Source organism: Rhinoderma darwinii, chromosome 3 (genome assembly GCF_050947455.1).
Source record: "Rhinoderma darwinii isolate aRhiDar2 chromosome 3, aRhiDar2.hap1, whole genome shotgun sequence".
NCBI lineage: Eukaryota > Metazoa > Chordata > Amphibia > Anura > Rhinodermatidae > Rhinoderma > Rhinoderma darwinii.
In genome coordinates this window covers 43,398,093-43,419,436 of record NC_134689.1, presented here as the reverse complement: position 1 = coordinate 43,419,436, position 21,344 = coordinate 43,398,093, and the positions used below count along the sequence as shown (strand labels likewise).

Genomic DNA, 21,344 nt, shown 5'->3' with positions numbered 1-21,344 from the left:
TCGATGTAGCCTCTGTCGCCTGGTGCCGATGTGTCCTCGCTCGTCCAAAACGATGCAGGACCTGGGGCAGGAAGTGACGTCACAGCGTGATCTCTCAAGAACACGCTGTGTGTCTGTGCACTGCCAGAAGCTGGGTCTTAACGAAGAGAAGTGGATGATGCTGATTCGTCAGCATCATGTACTTCTATTCACAACGCCCAGCTAGTAAAAGAAGTAAAAACGCCCAGATGTACATACACAATACACGCCCACTTGTACATAACTTTAAACACGCCCAGTTGTACTTAAGAAAGCCTCATTTGCATAAATATAAAAATGGTCATAACTTGGCCAAAAATGCTAGTTTTTGAAAAAAAAAATACGTTACTGTTATCTACATTGCAGCGCCGATCTGCTGCAATAGGAGATAGGGGTTGCAAAATCTGGTGACAGAGCCTCTTTAAGTTCAATTGTATCTGTGTACTTGAGGATGCAGATACAGTTGACTGCGGGACATACCCTCGGCCATCAGGGACAGAGGGAAGTATGTTTCCTCTCCTGCAGGAGGGGTCCCTGACGTCACTGCCGATATATGGATAGTGACATCGGGGGGATTCCGCTCCAGGAGGAGTATGCAATCGTATCTGCACCTGAGGGGCCAAGTCAAGCTTTTTTGCCACTTGAGGTAAAAACTTAAATTACGTCTCTGTTGAATTTCAGAAAACGTTGGTGTGCACATACACGTATGCAAAGACTACTGTGCGGTTTCACACTGTGCTGAGGTATATGGTTTTTTTTGGGGGGGGGGTTTGCATCTGTTTTTGGGTGGCATAAAACTGTATACTACTTGAGCATTTTTAACTTGTGTCCATTTAAGGTATGTACACGTGGATCAAATTTGCTGCAGAAAATTCAGCAGTAAATCCAACCCAAAATTCGCAGGGAAATCTGCCAGAAAGTCTGCACCAAATCGTGCTGTGGAAACCAGTGTAGATAAAAAAAAAAAGACTATACTCGCCTCCCTGGTGCTCCTGTGGCAACATGTCCCTGGTCCTCTGGATGGTCTCTGTACAGCTGGCATCCTGTGATTGGTTGCAGCGGTCAAATGTGATGAAACATCATTACAGGATCCCAGCTGTACAGAGACCATCAGGAGGACCAGGGACACGTTGCCAGAGGAGCACCAGGGAGGCGAGTATAGTCTTTTTATTTAAACTATGAAAAAATACTGGGATATTTTTGGGGGACTTGACATTTGTTGCAGGTTTAGACAGAGAGATATGAGAAAGAGAGAGAGAGGCAGACAGACAGACAGACAGACAGAGAGAGAGAGATAGATAGATAGATAGATAGATAGATAGATAGATAGATAGATAGATAGATAGATAGATAGATAGATAGATAGATAGATAGATAGGATACAGACAGACACAGATAGACAAACAGAATACACACACATAAACACTTACCGTTTGTAGGTAGCTGGACTCTTCACATGCAGACAGTCTGGTCCAGTAGTTGGAGCCTCTTCATAGGTCAGCAGTGATGGTTGCCAGGAGTTCAGTAGTCAGGAGTAGGAGGGGAAGAGAGCCTGCAGATACACTGCTGCCCTTAGAGGAGGTTGGGCAGAGTGCACACCAGGCTCTGTTATCTTCTAGCTGTTATCACTGCTTCAGCCGATGTGACAGGAGGAGAGCCTGATGTGAACTTCCCTGACCTGCTTTCTGCCTGTCCTGTCTCTGCAGACTTCCTCCCCCTCCCCCCTGCTTGTCCCCGACTGCTGACAGATAATAATAGAACAGCTGGAGCAGAGAAGGGACATGCAGGGCGGAGAAAGAAGTCCTGCGTGATGCAGCAAGAGAGGTTTCCAGCACACTGGTCCAATGCTTACAGCGTGTGGGTGGACTCTCATTTGCTGCCCCCACACAATGCTGAAGGCTGTCGCTAGAGAACAGCAGCTCATCCTGCCTCATGGTAGGTGCGGCCCTGTGCACCCGACCTGGCGCCCCCCCTACCTTCTGTCTTAGTTGCGCCCGGGGCACATGCCCCACCTCCCCCCCTAGCTACGCCCCTGCATAGTGACAACACATAACAGAAGCACTGGGCCAATCATGGCCGTGATTGGCTGTCATGCCCTTGCGATGTGTAATCCCCATGCCCATGCAATAACTAGAGTGTACACCATTCAAACATAGCATTAAAACCACTGACAGGAGAAGTGAATAACATTGATTATCTCATTATAATGGCATCTGTCAAGGGGTTGTATATATTAGACCGTAAGTAAACAGTCAGTTCTTGAAGTTGATGTGTTTTAAGTGCATCGCTTACCTGGGAAAGAGACAGCTCTGTGGGGAAAAAGGTAAGCCAGCAGCGACAGTGTGATTCTCTGGGCAATGTTCTGCTGGGAAACCTTGGGTCCTGGCTTTAATGTGAATATTACTTAGATAGGTACCACCTATCTAAATATTGTTGCAGACCCTCCATGGCAATGGTATTCCTAATGGCAGTGATCTCTTTCAGCAGAATAATGCGAGCTGCCACACTCCAAACGTTGTTCAGGAATGGTTTGAGGAACATGACAAAGAGTTCATGGTGTTGACTAAATTCCCTAGATAAACCCGATTGAGCATCTGTGGGACATGCGGGAAAAACAAGTCCTATCCGTGGAGGCCCAGCCTTCCAACTTACAGGACTTAAAGGATCTACTGCTTACATTTTCGTGTCGGTTTCACAGTAATAAAAACAATTTAGTAGCGCCAATAGGGTGAAACCTAATAAACAGGTGTATAAATTAGTTGCATTGTATGTCTTAAAATCACTTTTCTGAGTTGTGCATATACAGGTACAACCCTGATGAAAGCATAGGGAAGGTAGGAATGGTGGCTGCTGCCTTCCTGGTGATGTTCCGGAGGATCCAGTGAAATCATGCAATGGAACGTCCAAAATAATTGCTCTAGGTGTAGTGTTGCCACCAAATTCTTAGAATTAACCAAACAGTAGATATAGAAGGGTTTCTTTATTCAGGGACAATGCATTTTGAAATCAGCAAAAAAAAAATGTTCAGGTCCATACAAAGATTAGCGAGAAATGGTGCTATATAAATGGGAGGGGATGCCCCGATACTGATAAAGCACGACTTCAAAGGTTTGAGGGCATAATGGCGGTGAATATATTTTGCAAATGAAAACAAATAGATACAATGTCATAAATAGGCAAGAAAAAAAGGCACACAGTATCATAAATACACTGAAATAGCTCCCACAGGACACCTTCAGAAGTCTTGTGGAGTGCATGCCTCGACGGGTCAGTGCTGTTTTGGCAGCATGAGGAGGACCTACACAATATTAGGTAAGTGGTTTTTATCTTATAGCTGAACGATGTATGTATGCATCACATAGTGGGAACGTCTCTCTGTCTATCATCTAAAAACATGTCTATAATGTCCGTGGCTGCGGGCGGTCAGCTCCAACATCCCACTGACAGCCGCAGCCACGAGTCGGTAAGCACTGGCCCCAGCCTCCTCCTCGGGAGACGCCAGCGCTCGCGTCCACTCACCTCTGCCGGATCCCAGACCTCATGGACAAACTTTACCCATGATGGCCTCCTAGTGTATTTCCTGTTCCAGTCTCTGTTCCAGTCCCTGTCCCTGTACCTATACCTGTTTCCAGTTCCTGTTCCTAGCAATCCATACCTTCCTGGTCTAGCACCGAGCTGTGCCAAAGTCGTACCGTGCTGCATCCACGTCTGACCTGCTTCACCTCGCCTGAAGTCCGCCTGCTACCCAAGTCCCAGTCGAGCCTGCCCTTTTGTTGTCTGAGCTGCCATAGGTACCTATAGAACGATAGACATTCACCTGCTCCCTGTTGGCCAGCTGCCTTACCGCCAAGGCGGTACGGCCCAGTGGGTCCACAGACCCTTCGTGACAGTGTCACAGTGAACTAAGGGATTTAAAAAAATGCAGTATTACTTTAAAAGCTGTTATTTATAAACATGTTTTATTTTATTTGAATAAAAAAACATGAATGTTTCAAATATGCAGTAACAGAAGACATCTGAAATGGAGCAAATCCTTTTTTTTTACAGCACTGTGTAATATTTTCTTTTAGTTTTAATGTTTTATTTCTTTTTTAATCCATTTGGTCATTTGCATGTTTGTACATAGAAAGTTAGAACAGTTACTGTTGTTTCAACAAAGTTTCCATTTATCAATTGTACATGCGTAGATAAGAATTTTTTTTAAAATATTGGCATGGGGCCCGTAGAAATAGGGATTGTCACGGGGCCTACGGAGAATGGGTAGACCCACTGTGTTGCCAAAAGATTTGGCATAAGGCTGAACTGGTGAGCAAGGTTTAAGGGATAAGTAGGTGTTCACCCTTTAACTTTCCTATTAAGATGTGGACTTGGCTGCTAAAATCCCCAGGTTGCTACTCTCAGAGTAGTCCCCTTGGCAACAGCAGACGTAGACAGGTGAGGTACAATAACAGCAGACAAGACGCAGGGTCTGGTACTAGTGTAGATCAGGTTAGGCAGAAGACGATCACTCACGGTTAGCGGAGCCAGAGGTCAGGGCAAGCGGCAGACGAATTTCACATTGGACAGGCAAAAGGTTAGAGCAGGTGACAGGTAGGTGAGGTCAAGTTTAGGCAGTGTCAGTAACAGATAATGAACCTAATTACTCAGGCACTGCGTGATGGCGAGGGTACCTTATGTATCCAGAAATGCTAAGTGGATTAGCGCATGCTGGCTCTTTAAGAAAGATAGATTCTTTATAACACCTGCGGCGGGTCCCGCTTCTTCCGGTGGTCCTCGCTGCAGGGTCTCGTACCTCCATTAGTGTCCAGCTCCTCCCCCACCACACCTGTTCAGGGGCGTATCTAAAGGCTCATGGGCCCGGGTGCAAGAATTCAGCATGGGCCCCCCTACCCCTCCATCATCAGACACCTGCATGTGCCTATGCTCAGATGCCTTGCCCAACAGCCCCCATAGTATAATGCCCCCACACAGTATAATGCTCCCATAGCTGCCCCCACACAGTATAATGCCCCATACAGTATAATGCCCCCCATAACAGCCCCATACCGTATAATGCCCCCCATATCAGCCCCCACAGTATACTGCCCCACATAGCTGCCCCATACAGTAAAATGCCCCCATACAGTATAATGCCCCCATATGAGCTTCCCATACGATATAATGCCCCCCATATGAGCTCCCCATACAGTATAATTCCCATCCATATCAGTTCCCCATACAGTATAATGCCCCCCATATCAGCCCCCCCATAGAGTATAATGCCCCCATATCAGCACCCCATACACTATAGTGCCCCCATACAGTATAGTGCCCCCCATATCAGCTCCCCATACTGTATAATGCCTCCCATATCAGCTCCCCATACAGTATAATGCCCCTCTATATCAGCCCCCCATGCAGTATAATGCCCCCATATGTGCATAATAGAAAAATAGCATAATTACTTACCTATCCCCATTCCTTCGCCTCCTCCCGTGTGTGCTATGAGTGACTCGGCGCAGACATGTCGCTGCATCCCGCCTGCCTGCGTCGAGCCGGTGCCAGGACCGCACCTGTCATGAGGCGAGGGGAGCTTCTGTAGCTACGTAGCAGCCGTGGTCTGTGCTGAAACTCCCCTTCCAGCCCCCCTTCCCTGCTCTACACAGCTCTCCTCCTGCTGCTAGACTGTTGGCGGGCTCTGTGTCAGGCTGTGAGCAGGAGAAGAGCTGCAGTGAAGACTCCCACCACATCAACCTGCTGAACGCCCTTCACAACATAAAAGGTAAGTGCATGTGTGTTTACAATGTGTACTTTATATGTGTATAATGTGCATATTCATGTGTGTTTACAATGTGTACTTTATATGTGTATAATGTGCATTTTCATGTGTTTACAATGTGTACTTTATATGTGTATGATGTGCATATTCATGTGTGTTTACAATGTGTACTTTATATTTGTATAATGTGCATTCCCATGTGTGTCTGCGATGTGTACATGTGTATGTATGTATATAGTGTGTGTGTTTGTGTATATAGTGTGTGTATGTATATGTATATATATATATATATATATATATATACACATACATATGTATAGTGTGTGTATGTGTGTATATATAATATATAATTCCGCTGCAGAAAAAAGCACCATTTCCTGCATTTTTGCTGCAGAAAATGGTGCGTATTTTGCTGCGTTTTTCTCAATGCTGGGAGATGGTGACATCTCCTCTGAAAAAACGCAGCAATTCTGTCCACTTTCTGCAGCAGGACAAAATGTCTGGTCGGAAATTTTACTCAGCATCTGGATGAGATTTGTCAAATCTCACTCACTTTGCTGCTACTGTATTCCGCATATTTTCCGGGCGGAAAATACGCAGCAATTCCGTTAAGTGTGGACAAGCCCTAATACAGTAACAGCAGAGTAGATTAGATGTGGACAATTCTCCTCCACACGCTGCGTAAATGATAAGTGGGGAAAAAAAGCTCAGAAATTTACCTGCGGTGCGGTTTTTTATTCCGCAGCATGTCAATTGTATTTGCGTAAACACTTCTCATTTATTTCGTGTTTTCCCCATTTAATTCAATGAGGCGGTAAAACCCGCAACAAATAACAGATGTTATGTAAAAACGCAATTTAGAAAAAATAAAAATCTTATACTTGCCCAGAATTCAGTTTCTTCGTTCCGTCCGGCCTCTTGAGATGACGTTTCAACCCATGTGACCGCTGCAGCCAATCGCAGACTGCAGCAGTCATATAAGATAAAATGTCATCCAAGGGCTGCACTGTAGCACTATATACAAGGGGGGGGGGAAACGCTGTGTGGCACTATATATAAGGAAGGGTGCGCTGTGTGGCACAATATACAAGGGGGGTGCCGTGTGACGCTCTCTACAGGGGGTTTTGTGTGGCGCTCTCTACAGGGGGTTGTGTTTGTGGCGCTATCTACAGGGGTGTGTGTGTGTGTGTGTGTGTGTGTGTGTGTGTGTGTGTGGCGCTATCTACAGGGGGTGTGTTTGTGGCGCTGTCTACATAGGGGGTTGGCGCTATCTACAGGGGGCACTGTGTATGTGGTGCTTTACTTTACAGTATGTGACACAATTAAAGTCAGGGGCGCAGTGCATGGTGATATTACATTTAAGGGCTGCAGAAATGGGTCATGGCCAGAAGAAGTCGTCATGAGCTCTGGACCGGATGGAGAAGAAAAGAGGAAAAAAAACTACTAGCATCTGAAACGTCGTCACCTGTGAGTCACTGGATTTGTAGAGAATCTGTCCCCTCTCCTGACATGTTTATTATAGGAAATCCTTGTATTCCACATAACGTCTTTGTGCAGTCCAGGACTGATAGAAAAATTGGTGTTACCATTCCCCTTGTCAGGAGGATGTGTCCCTGCACAGTGTGATACTGTCAGTATGTAGGGACACAGCCCTGTGAAAGGGGAATTGTAACACTCATTTGTTAATGCTTGTGCAAAAAGGTAGTGTTACCAATAGTTATGGCGCAGCAAGGTGGCGGTGGAGAAGAGGGAGCCCAAGTTTGGGTAATAGCCCAGGGTCTTCTTAATCCGCCTCTGCGCTCAGGGCACAGTGAATGCTGGAGCAAGGAGACGTCATCTCCTTGCTCTAGCATTGAATGGAACCGGGACCTCGGTGAGTGACTCGCGACCCCCCCCGGAGGTCTTCACACGACCACCGAGGGGGACGCGACCCACCGTTTGTAATGTATTGTATTGTGCAGTTTGCGGTGGAGAGGGGAGGGGGGCTGAAATTTAACGGGCCCCCCCTCTCCACCGTAAACAGCAGAATACAACACATTACAAGACAACACAACACATTACAATACAGACTCTCTAGCTCACCTGGAGTCCTCCGCACTGACTCGTCCACTGCAATGGCTGGAAGACGTGTCACGTGACAATACGGTCACATGGTACACTAAGTGTACCATGTGACCATAACCAGGAAGTGCTTCACGGCACAGAAAATTTATTTAACAAGCATGCTGTGTGACAACAGGGGCCCGTGGGCCCCTCAGGCTTAGGGGCCCGGTCGCAACTGCGACCCCTATAGCTACGCCACTGCACCTGCTCATATCCTCTGCTCGCGGTCGCTGTGTCCTTATTGCAGTTACGTGCGCTTTGGCTATCTCTTCAAGGACCAGATTCACCCATCCAACCCCTGTTGCTTCAAGGACTACATAAGGCACCTCCACTATCCACCTGGTGCCTGAGCAACATTGAAACAACCTAGTGCTATCCAGCAAAGGATCGTGTATGCATCAGATTCCGGTCTGCTACTGCTATTTGTTGTCAGCCTGTATCCATTTGGCTTTTACCAGCCTGTATCCAGTCCGCTATTGCGATCTGTCATTAGCCTGTATGCAGTTGTCCACTCCCAGTCTGTATCCAGTCCGCTGTTGCTATATAAGTGGTCAGCCTGTTTCCAGTTATCCATTACCAACCTGCATCCCGTCCACTTTTGCGAATATATATATATATATATAAAATAAAAAAAGTAAATTCCCTGCTCTCCGAGCCTACTCACTTTCAACACCCATTCCAGTCATGTATACAGTTAAATTGGTCAGTACTTCAGGCAGAAAACAAAAAAAACTTACTGTACATTCTATTACAAGTCTTATTCTAAATTGCCAGAAGGCTGCTTGGGGAATGATGTTGAACAGCATTATGAAATTCTTCTTAAAAAAATTCTGACAAATATAGACATAAAGCTCATTGCTATAGGGGCATGATGTGAAATGGTCAAAGAATTGAGGCTTTCTCATGTAAACCTCAAATTCAAGTACGTTTACTCTGTACTAGTTTGATGGCAATGGACATTGATCCAGGGATGTTGTTAAAAGAAGGAGGTCCCAATCCAACCAGAGTGGAAATGGAAAACAAAAAGTATCTCTCGCACTGTGAGAAACCCAGTTTCAGTGAAAACTTGCCCTTGGAAGAGGCAAATCTGGGGAAGGGGCAGGGATTGGCTGGAAATGTCTCCTGGGTGCTGTGTTCAAGAGGGATGCAAACAAGCTACTCTGTCTTGGTCAGGGTATTTAAATACAGGGCTAGTTGGGCATGTACCTTGAGTGCCGGTTGCCAGGAGGAGGGCAGCGGAACCAGCAGCATGACTATGATCAGCTTATTATCAGGCCTTTCTAATAAACATTAGATCTAATATACATTAGTACGTTACTATTGGCTTGATATGTCATACAGCAATTACAAATACTTGACCATCGTTTTTATACTCTTCTGATGAAATACTGTATCAGAAAATAAAAAAAGACCTAAGTTATACATTTCATCATAGTGGACGCACTCTTACAAGGTGATATTGTTATGTTGTGTCAACGGTGAGGTCGTATATGGAAACCTGCCATTTCCTTCTAATTCACTTTCATATACAGTATACGAAGAAATAAACTTAACTTCATTTATATTTGTTTATTTTATATTTTTTCAAAAAAGTTCTCTTGATCCTCCTCCAAACCCCAGAAATTTCTTCTACAGTAAATACAATCCTTTAATCCTTTGAAAAGCATATTTGCCCCTGGGAAGGTTGGATCTTTAACATTTTACTGTAGCCTAATATCCTTCAAGTCAAATCCTACATAAAAATTCTGATAAAAACAGTAACAGTTTAGACTAAACAGCTTATACAAATCTGGAATTTTGTTTTCCATACATTATTATTCTTTAACCAACTATTACATGGCATATGAGATGCCTAAAAAAACCAAAAACATCTGGACCAGATTAAAAAGCAAATTCTGCTTAAGAATAACAAGACAGGATATCAAATATTTTAGTTTGAGTGTTCAAAGAAGTATAATGATTACATCAAAGCTCGACTGTATATGCTAGTGAAAGAAAAATTTATTTTTGTTTGGGTTCAGTGTCTTATGATTTTTTTTTTTTATGTTTTTTTTTTTTTTTTTTAGACTGTTTTTCCTCTAGAGTGATCTGAAACTATAAGTTTTAGTTGTCTGTCTGGACTTTGGTAATATTCTATTCAGCAAGTTCTGAGCAGTTTCAGGCAAAGGAGACTGGGTTACACCCCCTAATGGCTACTATTACAGCACCCCTAGAAATTTTTCATTATATAAAATTAACCAGGTGCTCAGGATGAACGGAGCTGTAAATATCTCCGATATAATTGATATTTTTACAGGTTTTTGTTTTTTACTAAAATGTTATAAGTAACAGTAAGAAATGCTGTACATGTAACTGCAATGTATAATTCCTGGAATGGTTTATTAAATGTGTCATAAAAACAATGAAATAAATGTATTAGTACTTTCACACTGTGCAATATGACAGTACCGCTCCCCGTTCAGTGTGTACCAGAATCATTAACAGAACATGCCCTTTGTTCATGAATCTGACATAGGCTTAAAACAGTTTGGAGCTGCTTATACTCCACCACTTTTATATAGGGGAAGAGTTAATACACTCATTCACTGCAGCCTGATCCACTTTTGCCAACATATTTGTTGATGTTTGTATGCGAAACAGCTTTGTACTATGAGAATAAATATTCAGATTATTCTGCTTTTTCCTGCCATTTAATTTTAAGAAATGCTTTACTTGACCAAGGTGAGGTGGGCTCCCTCTGGTCATGGTCCAGTGGGTACTGCCATGCCGCCTCAATGTTCATATTACCCCTGAATTCCTACCTGCAAAAACAGACCAATTTATATAAAGTGGTCTGTTCATAATGTTTTTGGGCACCATTTTTAAGAAATATTATAGGAGAGTGTTCATAACAACCCACATACACAGATGAAGAATTATTATTATTATTTTTTTTTTTTTAAAAGACCAAATAAAGCACACAAGACATTTTCCCCAGTTTATTTAAAAAAATGAATAAGAAACCAACATGCAACTCTTCTAAAAACGGAATATACTTAAATAAAATGATAATTTAGCAGTACAATACATATATAGATAATATACACATTATAGTACGAACCTTTATCATCAAAGCCTATTTACATATTATAACGTATTCTCTCCCCAGCTAATTTCTGTAAGAAAGGATCATATAGACCAATATTGAGTGAAATACTGACAGATCAGGCTTTTGCACATAACATCAGTGTACGGTATACAGACGAACACTTTAGATAAACTATTAACTCATATTTTCAAAACTTTAACTTATGTACTTTATTTTGGAAAAAATAAAATGGTAATAAAGGCCAGTTTCACATGGCTGTAACAGGGCCACATTCTTGGATCTGTATTACGACCACAACACCCAAATTGCATTTGGTTCTTCTTAGCCAGAGATCACAAAAGGCTACTATAAAGATCTAAGCTCAGTTCAGTAGAACTGTGTGGGGTCCAGGTATTTCGACCATAATACAGATGCTAAATTGCTGCTATATCGCGGCCATGTGGAACCAGCCTACAGCTGGGTTCAAACCATATTTACGGGCTACGTCAAATTTATACATTTGTATAACTAAAATAAAGTACTGTATTTAAACAGACTGATGTATCCAGCTTTCTAGTTGTGAAGCATATGCCAAAAATGGTGTATTGGCAAACATTTAAAACAACCGCATGCGGTTTTTTAAAATTATTTAATAGTGTAGCCTGCCAAGCTATTCTATCCTGTTAGAGGGTCCAATTTTTATATTTATTACATTTTTTCACAAGTGAAATCAATAGCAGAAAGATCCAAATATATATACAAATTTGAATACATTTGTACCCAATATATTTGGAATAAACTAAAAGACATAGAAGGAAAAAACTTCCCCTATAAAAAAAATCAAAAAAAAAATCATATGGATCTGCTTGACAAAAAGTATACAGTTAAATCTTTCTTAAAATATAATATCATTGGAGCCTGACTAATATTATTTTGAAATGTTGTTATATATACAAACACACACGTCATATAAATTTATCACCTTTAAATTATTTTGGGCACACAGGACATTCCAGAGGATAAACAAAATTAAGTAAATCCCCTACACTGGGATGAGTCTAATTTAATGTAATATTTTTAATAAAAATAAATTACTTAACTTGATGTTAGTTGAGATTATTTTTTTGTTTTTTTGAAATATCCTAAAATTAATGGAACCATTTCTTAGTTAGAAAACCATAACAATTACTATAAACAAAATAAAAATACTAATTATCTTTATGACCACTTTGCTTAAAATGTATTGGATGTAAACTGCAAATACGAATTTAATATAATTTTGGTGATGAAAATTAAATTATTTTTGAATATTTAAAAATTCAAGCGGTTTTTAAAATGAAAAAAATACTAAAGTCATGTAATGTATTCTTTTAAAAGACGGTTTATAAACCCATGAAATAAAAAAAGTGTCAAAGAAATATATATTTTATGAGAAATATGGATATGCATTATATGGAGACTATAGTCATTGCAGATATTGTCATGATGGAATGTTTGTCTAACTATAAGAAAATGACTCTTTTAAGTCATAGGAACTTATTTTTTCATTTGTGACACATCATTAAAATATTCTGGAAAAGAAAAAAATGGAAATAAATATATAAGGAAGAAATTAGTGATCCAAAGTAATAACTTCTTTTAACTACATACTGTACTTAATGAACTTATAAAGCTCATACATACTATTAATCTTTATCTCAAACACACACAAGGTATCAAATAATTTTAACACAAAATCGTTCCATTTTTAGAATCATAAAGACAGTTACAGCAAAATTCAGGAGCGTATGAGACAACTATGAATTTCAAAGGTCTTATTTTATATGGCTATAAATGTAAAAAATGGACCCCTCTTAAAGAGTGTTTATGATAATATAAGCATAGATTATCTGAAAACAAGGAAAGAAGTTGTTGATTTGCGTTCTCTCCTTTAAGGGCAGTTGGTTGACTGTTATTCATTAGATCTTGCAAATTGAATCTCTTCTTAGTCTTCATACACTCTATAAAGAAAACACATTTTCGATATGAATTAATTATGGTATTATAAAAAATAATATATAAATATAATTGATTAAGAAAGACCCACAAATTCGGACCTTCCGGTCTAGAGTTCAATCTTTTGTGACCCACAATCACTTTATCTTTTCCATATTAATGCCACATAAGGAATGCATTTTAATCTCTATAATTAAAGTCTTAGACCAGTATCATAGCTTAACATTGTTTAAGGCTGTAGTTTACATTATTTTTTTTAATTATTATTATTATTATTATTATTATTATTATTATTTTTTAAACTAAGCTAACCAATCTAATTTAAGGCAGAAAGAACACAAAACTCACAAAAGACATTAAAATACTAGAATCAAATACTAGAGGGCCAGTAGATGCTTGCACAAGTCACTTTCCGAAAAATAAGAACGGAAAGCAGATCACTAATGATCCTTTTTATATGGAAGGGCAAAGTTATATTTTTAAATAAGCTTCAAAAGTAACTTTTTGAAGCCTAAATAGTACATTTGTTCAACATTTTTCTGGTTAGAACAGCAGTTACTATTTTTCTCCTCTTACCAGTCTGTCAAATGTCAATCTTCTGTAAATTACTTCCATAGTCCTACCACTTTGCCTTTTGTTCTTTCTTAGATTAGTTAGATTAGTATAAGGGAAAGGCACGCTTACATTGAGGTAGGAACAAAACACATGCCAGCCCACATGAAGACTATAGGAGCTATACACTATAGGAGCTATAGGAATGATACAACACCATGTTAAGGATTCCATTCATTTCAAAGAAGGGCACAGCTGGTTGTATATTGGCTCTAAATTTAAGCTGGAAATAAAAAAAAAAAAAAATGTAAAGCCTGAGGAACATCTAGATATGTAGTTTGACATAGTAAGCAGAGTCTGTGCTGTTAATTACAATATTGCAAGAGCAAGGGGCTCAGTAGGCAACGGTCTACTTAAGAAACCCCCTCTAATTTATTAAATGTAACAGGTGTGATTCCCAAAACGCAGTTAGCCAGTCACAATAAAGGCTTGCTGCGGTTTAGGAGCTTCAATCATGAAAGCATAGGATGTCATGCCACTGTATGTATACCCCACCCTAGGAATTTTGAGGCGTTTTTTTGCAGCGCTTTTCGGCCTCAAACACTGAGCGCCGCTGGCAAAAAACAGCGAAAACCGCTTTTTCTGCCTCCCATTGATGTCAGTGGGCGGTCAGAGACGGAAACGCCTGAAGAAAGGACATAACTTTTTTTTCCCGCAAATGTTTTTTTCCCACTCACGGGAATAAAAACGCCTTTGCCTTTCATTGAAATCAATGGAAGGCATTTTCGGCCATTTTTTGGCACGGTTTCCACGTCAAAAACAGCACCAAAAAACTGTGTGAACTGGCCTAAGACTTGAAAAACTGGGTTTCGTTCTCACGGTGAACTTTCTTATTAGTCAGTTTGTAAAAACGGCATGTAAAAAACGCCCCGTAAAAAAGTGCATATCACTTCTTGAGCCGTTTTTTGAGCCGTTTTTCATTGGGTCAATAGAAAACCGTTCCAAAAACGGCCGTAAAAAAACATATCAAAAAACGCTTGATGCTTAAAAAAACGGCTGAAAATCAGAGGCTGTTTTCCCTTGAAAACATCTCCGTATTTTACGGACGGTTTTAGTTTGCCGTGTGAACATACCCTTACAACTGAATGTAACACCATTAGTGCGGATTACTATCTACATCTCCTGTAGTACCTATGAAGAAGTGTACATAATAATGGTGCCATTATAGCAATAACATCCATACAGAAATGCCCGTATCACGGTCACAAAAATGATCCATAATAATGTGTTAACCACAGTGTCCTTATAAGCTTATAAGTAGTTGTAATATCTGTAGTCATAAGTCAACACTGGAGAAGGCAAAAAGTCTCAGATTTGTTTACTGCCAAGAATCCAGGACTTTCTCACTGAACCCTGGACACTTGAAAGTGATAGGTGCCTTTCAACCACCCTGTAGCATAAAATGTCCGTTGCATATTATGTACTTAGGCACATGATGTAGCTGAGGCTTATCTAGCCTAAAAAGTCACGTGATCATACAATATATATCTAAATCCTGAATAGACTTCCATAAACATCTAACGTACTCGCAGCACACAACTTTCAAGCTTTAATCCTAGGAAACGTCAATGTGATGAGAGTTAACAGTGAATTAGTTAAAGCATCTATCCAAACTTAAAATACCTAACAGGAGACAGGAAGCAGTCAAGTGCTAGATAAAATCTGCTAATTTAAGGTTTATATATAAAGTTCCTCTTCTTGTGGCTGCATGTGTAGCTAATCTGGATTCTCCAGGGAAATGTTCATGCCCACAGCTGGGGCTTCTTCATGATGGACTGACACATGCTTCCAAATAAAATAATTAGAATTAATTTTCTAGTCTAATCAGAACTTGCTGCTCTCAAGCAAAAAGTAAAACTGCACTCGAAGGTACTATTAATAGATGTCAACTGCATCTCATCAAAATCCAGACAAGGACGGGAGAAGTCTGGTAAAAAAATAAATAAATAAAAAAAAAAAGGTAGACAAACCTACAATAGAGTATGTATGACCAAGCAAGAAAAATCGCTGAAGCTTTCATGTAAATAAAAGCCAATGCCGTTAACAGGGCCGTATTTACCAGTAGGCACTGGGGGCTCAGTGCCTAGGGCATCCAGCAGAGGGGGGGGGGCAGCTGGAGGATCATATTTTTTTATTTTTATTAAAAATGTAACTTGTGACCGTCCAGCGGTCAGGTAATTTGCGGGGGGGGGGGGGGTCTAAGACACGCCCACTGTTATTGGATTGGCCAGAGCAGCTATGGCCAATCCGAGAACAGTGGGCGTGTCTTAGACTCAGTCTAAGAAGTCCTGTAGGGGGAGCGGACGGCAGACCAGGACAGGAGGGCACCGCAGCAGGTCAGGCACAGGTTTACTGTACTGTAATGTAGTGTTGCACGATGCAACGATACTATTTAGATGCCGTGCACCCTCAAATTGTTCAATATCGTTAATTAATGTATTGCGTTACTAAGCTGTGCGGCCACACAACTTAGTATAGGAACACAAGAAAGTAATGAGCAGGGCTGCGACTGTGTGCGTGGTCAGCATGAGGTGATGTGGCTGGCGCTGCACTAATGAGCGCCAGCACTGAAGACAGAAGATAGTGGGCGCACTGAGAAACCCCCATGTTCTCTGTCTTCAGGGCCGGCGCCGCCGTTCTTTAGTGCAGCGCCGGCCACATCACCTCATGCTGACCACACGCGCACACTTGTCAGAAGCTGGGCAATGGCTGTATTACACAGCTGCAGCCTCGCTCTAATGGCGGAGATCAGAGAAACCGCTCATCTCCGCCGCTATTAACCTGAATGCCGCGATCAAAGCGGACCGCAGTATTCAAGGGGAAAATGCAAAGGGGGGAATCCCTGTCACGCGACTGAGGGACAGATCATATATGGGCAGACAGCTCAGGGTCCATTGAAGGACCCCAGGACTGTCTGACCAGGTTTCCTGTTAGAGCATACTTAGGTATGTCCTAACAACTGCTTTTGTACTATCAGTACACAGACTAATGTACTGGCATATAGATATAGGCAAGTACATTAAAGGGGTATTCCGATTACAATAAGTAAACCCTTATCCTTAGGGTAACTTGCTGATCGGTGGGAGTCTAATAGTTGGGACCCCCACTGTTTACGAGAACAGGGGTCCCGTACCCCTCATTTGAACCAAGCGGCAGGTCGCTTATGCGCACTGCCTCTCCATTCTCTATGGCAGCACTGGAAATAGCCAAACGCTGTATTCGCCTATCTCTGGATCTCCCATAAAAAATTAATGGAGCGGGAGTGCGTGTGAGCGACCTGCCGTTCTGTTCATACGAGAGGCACGGGACCCCTGTTCTGGTAAACATTCGAGGTCCCAGCTGTCTGACACCCACCGATTAGCAAGTTACCCATTACCCCACGGATAGGGGGTAACTTGTTTTAACTGGAATACCCCTTTAGAGTTTAAAAATATGCACACATTTTTTACAATAAACAATAAAATAAAAGTCTCAATACATTAAATACACACACATTCAGTATTGTCGCCACCGTAATAACCTGCACAACAAATTTATAGAGACATTTATGATTTGTACAGTATAAAAAATAAAAACTATTTTCTTTCACTTATTAATGTGAGGCACGAGGGGTTATGAATTTTATACCTCCATGTGCCTCTCATTAATAGTAATTAACCGCATCATGCACCTCACACATTAACCCAATGTTGTCCATTATGACTGAGAAACACGATGGGGTTAATTACTATTAATGTGAGGCACACAGAGGTTCAAAATTCAACACACCACGTACCTCACAGAAAATGGAAGAACTTTTTTATTATTGTGGGCAAAGTATCATTTTGGTATTGGAAATCGCAATACTACACGAAGTATCGGTATCGAAATTCTGGTAGCGTGACATGTAATGTACTGTCTTCAATTGTATCCGCGTCCTTAGATAGAGGATACAATTGAAAGCGAGGTGAAGCAAGGGAACCATTAGTTCCCTTCCTCATCATTCGAGGCAATCTTGTGGCGCAGGCGGTAGGATGACATTATCGCGCCACCTGCCATCGTTCCGCCGGAGCAGGCCTGATCAGAAAAGACCAGGCCCACATCAAGGGAAACTTTATTGCTGAGCCTCGTCGACGCTTGTAACTCCTAGTGTGGGGATTCCTTTGTATCTGAAGGAGTCCCCACACTGGGTTTATAGTGGCACACACACCCGAGATGCACCAAAATTCTGGCGCATCTCGGGCGATTGTGTCACTTACAAGGCTTAGTAAACTATGGAGTGACAACTCTAAGCTGCCATTTGTTAGTTTACATCACGTGGTGGTCGGTTACCTAAGTTCATTGGCCTACTTTTAAAAGTAGGCCAATGAACTGAGGTAACCTGTGACTATGTGATGTTAATGAACCAATGACAGCTAAGAGCTGTCACTGCTTAGTTACAGACCCAGAAAGGTGTGTATGATAATGGTTTTGCTTTTTTACTTATTAATGTTACTAATGTGTTTTTTTTAAATTTGTTTTTTTTACATGTTCAGTTGTTGGACTACGTCGGATTCGGGGACTACTTCGATGACTGCGTTTTTACTTTCAATAAATTGGTTAACCAGGGTTGTGTAGGGCGTTTTATTTCAATAAAATATGGTTTCTGTGTCTTTTTTTTAAAATGATATTACTACTGCCTTAGTAATGGTGGCTGTCCGATAGCAGGGCTTAGTGTTAGCTGGTGCAGAGGCTAAAACGAACCCCCCTCATTATTACACCGGTACCTATCGCCACTAGGGTTGCCAGGAAGAGCCAGGTACGATCCAGTACCTGACCATCTGTAGTGATGGATGGGCACTGGCACGGACGCAGGCTGGTATTATTAGACTGGGAAAGCTCAAAAACAATGGGCTTTCCCACACTGGTAATGCTAGGCTGCTGCTGCTGCTATGTTGTATCTGGCTGGTTATGAAAAATGGGGTGACCCCACATCGTTTTTTTAACATAAAGAATTGAAAAAACAACTTGGGGTCCCGCTATTTCTCATAACCAGTTAGATACAATAAAGCAGCTGCAGCCTAGCATTACCAGGATGGGTAGGGCCATTGTCTTCACCAGCCTGCATCCACCCCAGTACCCAACCATCACTTCAGATGGTCGGGTACTGGATTGTATCCGGCTCTTCCTAGTACCCCTGGTGGCGGTGGGTACCGGGGTAATAATAGGGGGGTGTTAGCCTGATCACCGGCTAACACTACGCCCCAACTTAGTAATGGACATGGTCTTTTAGGCAGCTGCCATTACTAAGGCAGTAGTAATGAAGTAAAAAAAAAACCTACACAGAAAAAATATTTTATAGAAATAAAAGCCCCCACACAACCCTTGTTAACCATTTTATTGAAAATAAAAATGGCGTCATCAAAGTAGTCCTCGAATCCGACGTAGTCCAACAACTGGCCCTGTAAAAACAAAACAAAACAAAAAAAAAAAACACATTAGTAGCACTAAACTAAAAAAGCAAAACCATTTTTATACTTCCCTTCCTGGGTCTGTGACAGCTCTAAGCTGTCATTGTTTAGTTTAGATCAAATGGTCCCAGGTTACCTCCATTCAGTGGCCTACTTTTAAAAGTAGGATCATGTACTGAGGTAACCGGCAGGGCATTTTTTGCTCCAGTCGGGAAGGGCAGGAGTGTTTTGTTTTTTTTCTAAAAAATAATAAACTGTGACCTGATCAATAATAGGGGAAATGGGCCCAATGGTTCCAGTGGGGGCAGGGGAGGGAATGTTAATGGTGTAGCACTGAACAATTATTTTAGGGTATGTCCTCACGTAGCATAAACACTGCGGATTTTCCAAAACGGATTTTATTGCGATAAAAAACGCGTAATACAGTAGCAGTAGAGTGGATGATATTTAGACAAATCTCATCCCCATGCTGCGTAAATAATCCACTGAAAAAACGTTCATAAATTGACCTGCGTTGCGTTTTTTTAATCCACAGCATATCAATTTATGTTGTGGAATTGCTGGTTTTCTGTTGCAGGTTTTCCCGATCGAATTCAATGGGAAGGTAAAACACGCAACAATCAGCACATGATGCGATTTTTGCGGCGGAAAAAGCTACGTTATCGGGGCATCAGCCCTAAAAGTGCCTAAGGCAGCACAAACTCTAAATACGGCCCTGGCTGTTACTAGTTGTGTATATAAAAAAAAAAAAATGTTCCTTCCCAACTCAGACTGATGAACTGGAAAAGAAGTAGTTAAATATTTAGTCAGAGTTGCTCTCCAAAGAGGTGCACACAAAAAAATCTACTATTATGTTGATCCTGAGGCCATCATTGTTCTTAAATTCTACTCTCAGAAGATTTTTTAATATGAGCTACTCTGCATTCTTTGGATGCGTGGATAAGAAATTAATCAAAAGAACAATGTTGAAAATGACTAAACCATGCAAAAAGTTTTCTCGTATTTCAATATTTTTCACAAAGGCAGGTTAAGCAAGATTTCTCCCTCTAAAGTAAATTGTAGTCTTAGTGCAAATAGAAATGAATACTTTTTCAACTTTTGGCTATTTGTTGTAGATTCCCATAGAAATTAAGTCTGGATTCTCACAGTGCAGTTTTTCATGCAGTTTTCGAATTCATATTCCTTTCGCCAATAACGTGCCTTGGTGTAAAACGGAAAAGTATAACACTCTGTCCACAACTATTTGAAAATGTTTTGCGTATGCACCGGGAAAACTCCTGGCACATATGGCAAATTTATCCATAGATCCTTGTTGACCCAACGTATATCTCTTTGATTTACTCTACAGGAAGGCGTAGACTGCTAAGCTTTCCTATTGTTACTCACCTTGTCCGGCTCCAGCGATGAGACCTCTCATTTGGACCATGTTAAAAAATTTGGGGGACATCTCAATATTAATGCTTTTTTTTTTTTTTGCGGGACTAGTTGTAGTTTTTAATGGCACCATTTAATGTAGCATATAATGTACTGGGAAACTTAAAAAAATTAAATGTTTAGTATCCTGCTTTTAGTATCCTCCGATTAAGCCCCGACTCTGGAAGAGCCTAATAGGAGAACCAGAACAGCAGACCTGGGGGGCCCTCTAACTGTTTAGATGCCACGGTCACTAATGAAACCACTAGCGCATGGAGTTCGATCAGTCTGTAAGCCCGCTCCATACACCCCCTCCCAACCATCACGTACATGCACATCAAATGTCAGGAAGGGATTAAAAATCTTTGCAGAACTGAATTGGTCTTTGAATAAATATATATTATACACTATGTGACCAAAGATAATTATTGAGTTCAGGTGTTTCAACCACAGCCATTGCAAGCAAGTACATAAAATCAAGCACACAGCCATGCAATGTCCATAGACAATTACTGGTAGTAGAATGGATACTGAAGAACTCTGACTTTAAACACGGCACGGTCATAGGATATCACCTTTGCCACAAGTCAGTTTGTAAATTTTCTGATCTACTAGATCTGCCCCGATCAACCAGTGCTAATAATGTGAAGTATAAGCATCTAGGAATGCAACAGCTAATCCTTGAAGCAGTATACCATACAAGCTCTTATAGCAGGGCTGCTGTGTAATGAAGTGCATGGCGCATTGAAAGTCTTTCCTATGTTGCATCACTCACTATACAGTTCCAAACTACATCTGTAAGTGACTTTGGTACAAGATCTGAAATGTTCCAGTATCACTGGGTTCCTGTGTGTAAAGCGAGGTCTACAAAGACCAGGTTTGATGAGTTTTTGGCATGGAGGAACTTTAGTGGCCGGCACAGAGCCTTGATCTCAACCCCATGGAACAC

At 41.3% G+C, this 21,344-nt stretch overlaps 1 protein-coding gene and 1 long non-coding RNA gene across 2 annotated transcripts in view; both read right to left on the bottom strand.

Moving 5' to 3' along the window:
• The window catches only part of LOC142750964 (uncharacterized), a 31,077-nt gene extending 29,550 nt beyond the window's left edge, over positions 1 to 1,527 (bottom strand). The window contains exon 1 of the long non-coding RNA XR_012882656.1: positions 1,449 to 1,527. This is a non-coding gene — a long non-coding RNA (uncharacterized LOC142750964). The remainder of the gene's footprint in view (positions 1 to 1,448) is intronic.
• A 7,950-nt stretch (positions 1,528 to 9,477) lies between these two features.
• CXCL14 (C-X-C motif chemokine ligand 14) overlaps positions 9,478 to 21,344 on the bottom strand; it is a 37,309-nt gene continuing 25,442 nt past the window's right edge. The window contains exon 4 of the mRNA XM_075856312.1: positions 9,478 to 12,946. Within this exon, the coding sequence (XP_075712427.1) occupies positions 12,931 to 12,946 (16 nt within the window). The 3' untranslated portion in view covers positions 9,478 to 12,930. The remainder of the gene's footprint in view (positions 12,947 to 21,344) is intronic.